Genomic DNA, 11,381 nt, shown 5'->3' with positions numbered 1-11,381 from the left:
GTTCTCTAATGAAGGGAACAAGAGACACTAGACAACTTTTTGCACAAAAAAACATAATAAAACTGCTTTGTAAAGCACAAGATACAGAACCATTCAGCTAAATTAAAGACACTAAGTTGGAACCAAAGTTGGTTGGCTTTCATTTAATGAACAAGTTTGGTAGTTAGATCTCCAGTTTGGTTATTTTAAAGCATTAAGACAAGGCAAGATAGGAAGGCTGTTCTTTTTTTGTGGAATTCTAGAGAAAATGAAAAACTAAAAAGCATTAAAAAAAGAAAAAAAAAAAAAAGATAGAACAGTCAGACCTACACAGCAACTTTCTGTCCTGCACAGTCAAGATATCAGCAGAATATATATGTAAATGTTGTTGTGCACAAATGGAGCTTAGAGACTCAGATCACTGCGGAAAAGAAGTTAATGCGGTCAGGCCAAATTATATATATATTATATTATATATCTATATATATATATATATATATATATATATATATATATATATATATATATATATATATATATATATATATATATATATATATATATATATATATTTTTTTAACTTTTCAAGGTTTTTTGTTTGTTTGTTTTCCATTTCAATATTTCTAGGCTAGCAGGCACAAAGCCTAATTCTGCCCTATGGACCAATATTCTTAATGCTAAGGCTTGCTGCTCTGGCTTTATTTGTTGTCCCTCTTATATATGGTGCCCATCACACAAGCCGCATATTATATATATATATATATATATATATATATATATATATATATATATATATATATATATATATATATATATATATATATATATATATATAGATAGATAGTTTTATTTGTTTTAAATAGATACCAGTCCAATCATGCAATTGAATAGGTGGCTCTGCATAGATGCCCAGCATATAAATTAACCACCTGAGCCAACCCTGAAGCAAGGCGCACTTGAGTCCTTCTGATATGTTTTGTTTAAAACCAAGCTACTGCAGCTTCAAGTATTTTGCATTACATAGAATATTCTTTATAAATTAGTTAACGTATACTTTTTGTTTTTCAATATTCAGACATATACTATAATATATACAGTACAATAAATGCTTTCATTCTTCTTTTTTATGTAATTTTTTTCTTTTTTCGAGAAATCCCTGAGAATGTATGTTGACAGTCGCTAAGTTTCCACATGCACAAGCACTGTGTGCCATGCTTCTGGATGAACAGCACTGCAAAGCCACATGGTCAGCCTTGGATTTGATTATACTGTTTTCTTGTTTTGTTTAATTTATTTATGTCTATGTATTTGTTTATTCATTTATTTATCTGCATTTTTTCTTTTCTTGCGCTTTAAATACACAAATGCAAGGGTGAATTACGAAGGAGTAAAGCTGAATCCATACGAGGTACTTGTCACTTAGGATGGAGGTGTTTTGTTTGGTTTAAAGCCATATTTTTCATCTTTGAGGCTGTGAATGTATACAGAAAGAACAGGAGAGCTATGTGGGCTTTTGCCACTTGACAACATATACTCAGTGTAAACCAAAACATTTCTCTTTAACCTCTCTCTCTCTCTCTCTCTCTCTCTCTCATACAAATAAAAGAAAACACACAAACTTTCACAACATGACAATTTTCTTTTTTTGTGAACTAAACAGTTTTATACACATATAATACCGGTGTGGCTCTGTTAATTGTTTTTTTTGTTTTTTTTCTTTCCATATTTAAGTTAAAAAGGGTACAAAGGCAGGCTCAAGTAAAAAGATCGAGACGTGAACTCCGTCAACCGAATCTCTCCCGGACTAACATCATCAGTTTCTTTTTGCCTTTGTAAATCTGTTTTAGGTTGTCGATAAACTGTGTAAACTGGATGTGTCCGTCGTGAGCCATTAAGAAGGTCTCTCTGGCCTTGCTAAGGAACTCAATAAATTCGCTATAGTGCCGGGGGCTGATGTGTGTGAGTCGAGAGTGCGTGGTGTTAATGTAAGCCCCAATCGTGGCATCTAGCAACTGTCTTAGTGGGGCTTTGTCCAGTGACATTAACTTCCCAGAGTTCCTGCGCCCATGAAGTGCCACCATGCCTGGCGTGGTCAGTGTGCACCGCCGCAAAATGTCCGACAACACGGTGGCACATTTGACACTTTTGACCACCAGGGGGATGATGGCTGCGAGTTCATTTTTGCCCAGGGAGTGGCTCAGCGCGCATGCCCACAGCACATCATTAATGGCAGGGTGCGTGTCCTGATTGTAGCTCAGGTTGAGATGAGTCATGGCCAAAGTGGCCAGCTTATAAGCCCGCATGGGGTAGCCGCGGTGCTCCATGTACCGCGCGATCGTGAAGAGCTGGGTGTAGCTCATGCCTGTGGTGGCAGCGTCCAACACTATCTGGTAGGCCGTCTCGAAGGCGATGTGGTCCTTCTCACACAGGGTGAGAGCGGACAGAGCACAGTTCTGGGGGTCCTTCATTGCACACTGCAGGGCCAGGGTTCGCGCGCTGCTCGCCAGGTTCTCCTGCTGGTGGCAGTCAAGGTGCAGCCGCACGATGGTGCTGTTGGACATCACTGTCGTGGCAACAATACTGGTGGCCTCCGTGGGTGTGAAAAGCGTGAACCAGCTCTGCATAATGCTGTCTAATGCATAAACCCCTGCAAGACAGAACAAAAGAGAGGGGTTCAATAACAAAGCTGTATCACAATATGCAACCATATGTAAAATGTATATGTGTCAACATTGGGATAATGCGGACAAAAGGACAATGACGTAAAAAAAAATAAAGAAATACTGATTTCATTTTGGTGCTCACAACTGGAGAAAGCATTGTAGCTAGTTGCATATGTACTATCTGTTATTACAGAAACTCAAATTATTATACTGTCTTTATAGCACTACCATAAAATGTCTTCATAGTATATTCAGAGGTCAGAGTGGGGAGAGATACACTAGACCTTAAGCCTCCACCAAATGCTTGCAACGGAAAATGTGATGTTATCGTAACCAAAGTATTCCGAAAGCAAACATGCAAATCACCTCTTTTAGAGTAGTATTCAATGTGAATTAACTGGCAGCAAAGGTAAATGGGTTCCGGGTGAGTGTTTCTCAATGTGTCGATGTACATCATGTTTATTATAAACTGAAAAGAATTTGCAACACCCGCATTTATTTAATAAGTCTGTGTTCTGCAAACAGCCTTTTGTTTTCATTTGGGGACTTAAGTAAATCAAAGTCCACCTAGGATTAATTTTTAAATAAAGTGCTATCCTGTTTATCTGGCAAACCTGTCTCTACTGTGATGGACCATTGATGCATGCTAACAAAAGAATATCAAACACACCATCCACTTGACATATCGCGGGTGTCAGGGTCCAATATGAATCGGCTATATATTGAAGGTCGCGATATAGTGAGACGCACAGAAAAACAAATAGGCAAACAAATACTGTACAACCACTCCCTCGTTTTATTGGTGTCGGGATCCAATAGAAACCCTCTACGCAAACCGCTTTTTCTCATTTTTCATATAAAAAGCAGCACACCGTTTTAATTTGCACTGTGGAGGGTAATTGCTTCTCATCAACTTAAGTCTCCAAATAAGTTAATGAGTTTTACTCTCATTTCTCAAATGCACAAACCCGCTGCATTGAAAGAATCCATTGTCAACATAGGAGGCCTGTTACTAGGGAGCGGACGTCACTGCCTTGTGGCTTTTGCTAAAATAAAAACCGCTTCAGCAAGTAGATACTGAAATTGCTTTGTGTTATTGTGCAATGTATGTGTACATGATAAAAGTACAATATTAATGCTTTGTAATTGTTTTGTATATTTTTGTTTGTGACGTGCAGTACAAAATAAAACATACAGTAATTCTAAGTGAAATTGTCTATGTATACTGCAGCTAAGGCATGCGCAGTTAGACTGTAAAAATGGGGAGCCAACTCCAGCACCGCAACATATCTGAATCCACAGTATAGCGAGGGGCGATATATAACGAGGGGTGGGTGTATGTTACTTGTACAGCTTAGACAAATTTGCATAGCTAAGCAAATTATTCAACCAATATTTTATTTCGGAGATTCAATAATAAAACATGCTAGTCATTTCCTAACAAACTTGATCTGTTGTATAACAATTGGAGGCTAGATTTTTTTTTTTTGGACTTTGAACTTAATTGCCTAAAAGCAGCAAAACTACTTTTGGTACCCTATTTATCGGATTTGTTACCAAGTGGGAAAAGTATTTTCATTGCAAGCTTGTGTTTTCTGTTGTCCAGGTGACACCATAATATACAGCAGCCTTGATGTCTTTCTTAACCTAACACCCCTGGAAACTAGACGTTACACCTCAGTGGGCTAATTGCTGTGTAAAGATTTTTGTTTAAAGAAAGACCCACTTACCTACTTCTGTGGCACAAGTTACTAACCACCTCACCATCTCTCGACGTCGCCAGTTTAACGTTGACAGCGTCATTCTCATTACCTGGGAGAAACAAAACAATGACATTAACATGCAGACCTGCTGGTGGCTAGTCCCCCCCCCCCCCGCTCCCTGTTTTTTTATTTGATTAGACTTCAAAATGATTACACAAATAAATAGAACCAACAGTCTTCTTTCCTTGCACTAGGGTCCTTCAAGCTCAAGTGTATGCAGTTCTTCCTTTGTAGTTGATACTTAAACATGATTAGGAAAAGCGTTCAAGGGTATATGTGCAAGCAAGAGCTTTTTTCAAGGGAAGGAATAACCCACCCATCAAGCAGCATTTGAAACTGCTGTATACTGAAAACAAGGTCATGATGTCTGAGGCTACAGTACATAATACAGCTTCTTCAGAATATGCTATTTGTAATCATCCATCTATACTCAGTGTTCACTCTTTCGATACGTGTCACGAATGGCACTGTAAATAAATGATTATTTATTGATCAAGTGCTTCAGAAACGCAGTGTTGAATATGTACTGGACCCATGTGGAGCCCCACAGCAATCCCTGTTCAACGTGCTTGTGTCAGGGAGGCCTCAAGCCCAGAATACAGCAGGGAACGAGCTATGAGAAATTCCCGTTTTATTTCCACCTCCAACCCCATGAACAGAACAGAGAACAACCCTTTCACTGAGAGATACCCCCTGCATAGCAAAAAAAAAAAAGAAAAAAAAAAAAAAGAAAATCTAATTTCAACAAGTCTCCTTAGTAGACTTCAATGACTTTCTTAGACTTTCTTAGTTTGAACAGCCGTGTGTTTCTCACCAGTTCCAGTCTGTCCAGCGTCCCAGTGCTATTTTTCAGTCTATTAACAGAAACAGGGATGGTTACCTGAAGACCCAGCTCCAGAGATACTTTCAGCAGAGTGATATCTGGTAAACTGTCCATGAGAGTTGCGATTTTAAATGCGTCTTGGGCGAGTTTGAAGATGTGTGATGAGGAGTGGATATTTTTCTGGATGGATTCTAACACTGTTTCAAGCCTCCGACCGTCACCTGCAGGCAGTTACACAAAACAAAAATGAGAATACTTTCATATATACTATACTATAGTATATAAATATATATATATATATATATATATATATATATATATATATATATATCTATATATATATATATATATATATATATATATAAAATAGCTTATTAAAACAACAACACAACTCTAATGCGCATATCCTTTGCAGGCTTACCCATACTTTCTTGTATAAATAATACCCTGAGACACAGGCTCAGATTGCAATTCAATTTCAAAGAAACAGATCACCAATGTCATTATTAGACGTTCAGAAGCGTGTGTATTTACTGTGGTTGCATATTTCAAACTGATTTAGTGCATTACAAATATGACATGAAATAAATACCCATTGCTCTGGGGTTATTTTTCATGCTCTGGGGTTGTTAATTAACTTCAGTACACTATAACTTGTTTTAAGAGTACTTTAAAAATGTCACAGTGGTCACAAAGACTTAAACTCTAAAGTTATAAACAAGTAATAATACCCATTGATATGCATGCACCTACTTGGTTAATGCTGAGCACTGTATTTACATTGTTTCTTTTGATATTTTCATTTTAAAATGAGCAACAGAGAACATACTAATTCCTTGTGGTTGTGAGTTGTGTTACACACTTCATTTGTTTTATGATTTCAGTACATTCCCATGGTCAGCTCATGCATGCTTAGTCTTTGGTCAACGGGAACATCTTGACAGCGCTCACCTTTGGCTGCTGTTAGCATGGTCGATGCCAGCTCACACTGCTGAGACTCAATGTGGCTCAGGGTGAACCAGCGGGGATACCGGTTTGGAACGACAGATGCAATGTGGTGAGGCCGGGACATGTCTCCCATTGGAGCTGTAGATTCCAATACTGGTAACCTGCGAAGGAGAAAATGTAATATGCCAACTTTATTCACTTACTAAAACCCAATGAAATGTATAATTAAACCAATCTGTCGTTTCATTGATCCCATGCCACCCGGCTGTACTACAAACTCCGAGTTCAGTCACACTGCTGGCAGGAGAGCTGTCACATCAAACAGCTAAATATCAGAAACAAAGGGGGAGGTCTTCAAAACTGCTAATGAAATCATAGCTAACAAAGTCATGCTTTAATTCACAAATACTGAAGTGGCTAATAATATTTGCAGGACCCTTGAACTCTGTACAGCTGCCCTAGAAAACTATATATATATATATATATATATATATATATATATATCTCCCTCAATGTGTTGTTTTATACCATTTTCACAGAATAATCTTGTAGAATGTATTTAAGTTAGTAAACCTTTCCTAGAGTCCTTATTTTAATTTACTTCAGACCAAGACCTACAATTTTAAAATCAAAGTCCTTTGTTGTATGTCAATATTGTATTTAGAATGAGAATTCAAAACATCACACAAAAAAAACACACTTTTTTGTCCATCCAGGACTACGAAGCCTAACCATAAATCAGAAAAATACAGAACTGATCAGTCACCAGGTTTATAACATTAGTTATTTTTTTTCTTTTAAACAATAATGTCCTTGGACATTTGCCATCAGCTTTAACCTAGTGGGTCACTGTGCCTGCCTTTCTATTAGTGTGATGTGACAATTTACTAGTTTACAGCCAAATGTGTCATTTGAGCAATCCAGTGGAACGGCAGAGGCAAACGTTATGTGGACTACAGTTCAGCAGGGGCTGTGGCTCTTACGCTTTAAAGGATGCTGTCTTTTTAACAGGCAAAGTTAATAACATTGCCCCCTCTTACTCACATAGTGTTTCATGCTTGTTACACACCATGTAAGAGTCTGCTTTTTTATATAACCAGAGAATTATAAAATTCCAGTTTTTATTTTATGAAATGCAAGAACACACAAGTATAACGAAACCTCCCCCTCATCTATTTTTTCCTATTCTAGAATGTCCCCAGAAATAACAGGATGCTTCCTGTTTCAGAGTAATCGCTGCAAGCCTTAGCACTGGAACCCCTGTGTGTATCACACATCCACTCCTTTTGTACCACTCAACAAACAGTAGATTCTGCACAAAGAAGAAAAAAGGCAAACTGTCAGTCACCTGTGACTACGAGGAGGGTATGACACCAGACTAATTAGTTTGTTGGATTCACTTTAGGTACACTTTTCAGCAGGAATGCAAAACACCGGGAGAGACTCGATGCATCTTTTTAGTTGAAATGCAATTTGCACTGTAGGAAGTGCACACAAGAGTAGCAAAGCTAGATGTGCATTTGAACTGTGAGTGTCCTGCTGCAAAGAGTAGGTCATTGAATTTATCAGATGTATTATTAGAAAGGAAGTGCTTTTTATAGCACCATTTGATACAATGCCTCAGGCAGCTCAACAATTAAAATATGCAGGTCTTATTGCAGATTCAGCCTCTCCCTACTGGTCTCATATTTTCAATATATAAAGCCCAAGGTTACTGTACTACATCATGAAGTTAGAAAAATAAAAACAAAGTTGGGTCACAGTATCAGTGTTGAAAATAGAAAATAGACACACACACACACACACACACACACACACACAGCACTAGCCTTCATAAGGCAGCCCTTTATCCTGCAGTACAGATTACAAGGCAGTACGGTCATGGCTCCCATCTGCCCTATAATACCATTACACAAACACTTGTAGTCTCGTTATAAGAAAGAACACAAATAGCCTCTTAACTATGGCTCCTGGCTACAGCATTATAAAGGGGTAGCACTGTGTGTGTATATATAATGTGTGTCTATATTTATTATATAAAATCAGTACTTGGAAATTATGGCATGTGATTGGTTAAAATCTCATTATAGGTGCAAAAATAGATTGAACCATTACCCTAACATCCTTAAACCACCGGGCAATAGTCTCCCTCCGACATGTCATTGGTTCACATCACTGTCAGTCCTGTCCCTTTTCAAAGGAATGCCCTTCATTTCTACTCCTCACAAGAGAAAATGGCTGAATGTGAACACATTGCTGAAAGTCGATTCTGTGACTTAACAGAAAATTAATTACAAAACATACTACAATAGAAAGATGCTCCAAACACTAAAATGGTGATTAACACGTCACCTGACTTTCTGAAATTCACACAAATTCACCTCAATGATGTAAACAAATATGATGGCAGGGATATACACTGTATTATACAGCAATCAGCAAGCCAGACGGAGAGCTGTACGACAAAAAGACCGATAACTATGCGGCATGAACTTCAAAACATTTTCTGTTATTTATTTATTTATTTACTTATGCTGTATCGGCTATATTTAAACAAAATATATAAAGTCATATTTACTATCCAACCTTGCCTCACTTATTTTCATGACTGATTCATTATTAAATATGTACTGCAGACTCAGCCATAGTGGAAAATTAAATGCCCCTCGGGAAGATGATCGTAACCTCCAGGGTGCAATGCCCTCAGCCTGCAGTAACACTAGCCTTAAGTCCATCCATCCATCCTTCCATCCATACACACATAGTTGTAGTCAAAAGTTTACACACCCCAATGGAAATTTATAATTTCTAGAATTTTCTTGAAAACAAAGAATTTTAGGAAAAATCTTTTGTAGCAAGTTTTGTTTTTGTGGATGAGGAAACAAAGTTACAAGAAATAGATGTCTACAATTATTTATTTCTGAAAATGTCAATATGACAATGCAGAACCTAATACTAGAAAAGTCTAGAAAATGCTAGGTTGTAGGTAAACATTCTTAGCGATTATAAAAAGGTTAGGCATTGGATAATTGCTGTATTTACCTATAAGTCAATATGGGAAAAAGTAAAGAGCTATCTGAAGACCTTGGCAGAAAATTATTTATTGTCATAAAGCTGGAAAAGGATACAAGAAGATTTCCAAGCATTTGTGTTCCCAATTTCAACTACTGTTTCTATTATCAAGAAGTACAAGACTCGTGGTACTGTCACAACGCTCCCTCGGTCTGGAAGAAAGAAGGTTCTTTCACCAAGAACAAGTAGAAGAATTCTGAGGAAGGTTAATAACAATCCGAGATTGACTGCCAAAAATACTCAAAGTGAATTTGCTGCAAATGGGACTGGGGTTTTCATTTCAAACACAAGTCGAATATTGCATGGTGAAGGTCTCAATGGTTGCAGGCCAAGGAAAAAGCCACTCTTAGGAAAACGTCACAAGGACAATCGCTTAAAGTTTGCAAAACAGCATTTGAATGATGGGTATGTGTTCTGGTCAAAGGTTTTGTGGAGTGATGAAACAAAAATTGAGCTATTTGGTCACGCTGATAGTCGTTACGTTTGGAGAAAGTCTGGTGAGACGTACAAAGAAAACATCATCATACCTACTGTCAAGCATGGAGACGGTAATATCCTTCTATGGGGCTGTTTTTCCTCTAATGGCACAAGAAATTTTGTTCCAGTACATGGTAACACAGATTCAGTAGCATTCCAAAAGATATTGGCCAATCATCTGAAACCCTCCACTACAAAACTTTTTTTTTTTTTTTTTTTAAAGCGCAACTGGACGTTCCAACACAACACTCCAAAGCCAACATCAAAATCTACGGCAGAATGGTTAAAGAAGAATAAAATCAAGGTTCTGGAATGGCCCAGTCAAAGTCCCGATCTAAATCAGATTGAGAATCCTATGAGTTGAAGGAGGCTGTGCACAAGAGAAGTCCTTGGAATTTGAATGAACTGGAACAAGTTTGCATGAATGGTCAAAAATCATGCCAAAAGCTCTTTGACAAATATTTTAAATTGTTTAAAAGAGGTTATTATTGCTAAAAGGTGCCTCAACTAACCATTACAGTAAATTTTCCTTATCAAGGTATGAATACATTTGAATTAGCATTTTGGGAGTTTTACAAAAAAAATTTAAAAATGCTGAATAAATAAATTTCTTTAACTTTTTTCCTCATACACAAAAGAAAAATCTCTCTCTCTCTCTATATATAAACACCCATATAACAACGCCCAAAGAACACAATCCCTACTGTGAAGCACGGTGGTGGCAGCATCATGTAATGGGGATGTTTCTCATTGGCAGGGATTGGGGCACTTGTCAGGATAGAAGGGAAAATGAATGGAGCAAAGTACAGAGAAGTCCTTGAGGAAAACCTGCTGCCCTCTACAAGAAAGCTGAAACTGGGACAGAAGTTCACCTTTCAGTATGACAATGACCCAAAAGCTACACTGGAGTGGCTAAGGAACAAAAAGGTAAAAGTGGCCCAGTCAGAGCCCCGACCTAAATCCAATCGAAAATCTGTGGCATGATTTGGAAGACTGCTGTCCATCAATGCTCCCCAAGGAACTTGACAGAGCTTGAACAGTTCTGTAAAAAAGAATTGTCAAATATTGCCAAATTTAGGTGTGCAAAGTTGGTAGAGACCTATCCCAACAGACTCACAGCTGTAATTGCTGCCAAATTATGATCTTTAAGTTTTGTATTTTAAATATATAATCTTTTTATCAATAAAACCTTTTTTCCCCTTAACAGTGATGAGTATGGTGTGTAGATATGTGGGAAAAAATCCTCATTTAAAAATGCATAAAACTGAGACACTGACACAACAAAATGTGAAAAAAGTTCAAGGGGTGAAGACTTTCTATAGGCAATGTGTGTATATTTATATATATATATATATATATATATATATATATATATATATATATATATATATATATATTATATATATATATATATATATATATTATTGATCTGAGACACACACACAGTGCTCCATCGCTATAACAAAGGTCTTGGGGGGACACAATATGAGCGTTATAACCGAAGAGCATTATAAAAGAGGAAGGGGGTGAGGGGGCACGGCGGGACAGAACACACTAAAAAACAAAATGAAATAACTCCTACTGTATAATGCCGATATAGTGAAGCAAAAATTTAACTCTGTGAATTAACCATGCATAAAGCACCATGTAAGGTAA

General features: G+C 37.3%; 1 protein-coding gene across 2 annotated transcripts in view; it reads right to left on the bottom strand.

Annotated features, from left to right (window-relative positions):
* Nucleotides 1-1,126: 1,126 nt before the first annotated feature.
* The window catches only part of LOC121316863 (zinc finger SWIM domain-containing protein 6-like), a 74,838-nt gene continuing 64,583 nt past the window's right edge, over nucleotides 1,127-11,381 (bottom strand). For both annotated transcript variants that reach the window (XM_041252152.1, XM_041252144.1), the window contains exons 11-14: nucleotides 6,180-6,337; nucleotides 5,286-5,449; nucleotides 4,373-4,454; nucleotides 1,127-2,626 (exon numbers count right to left, since the gene is read on the bottom strand). In XM_041252152.1, the coding sequence (XP_041108086.1) occupies nucleotides 1,764-2,626; nucleotides 4,373-4,454; nucleotides 5,286-5,449; nucleotides 6,180-6,337 (1,267 nt within the window). In that variant the 3' untranslated portion in view covers nucleotides 1,127-1,763. The remainder of the gene's footprint in view (nucleotides 2,627-4,372; nucleotides 4,455-5,285; nucleotides 5,450-6,179; nucleotides 6,338-11,381) is intronic.

Source organism: Polyodon spathula, chromosome 1 (assembly GCF_017654505.1).
Source record: "Polyodon spathula isolate WHYD16114869_AA chromosome 1, ASM1765450v1, whole genome shotgun sequence".
Classification (NCBI taxonomy): Eukaryota; Metazoa; Chordata; class Actinopteri; order Acipenseriformes; family Polyodontidae; genus Polyodon; species Polyodon spathula.
This window is presented reverse-complemented; position numbering and strand designations above follow the sequence as displayed.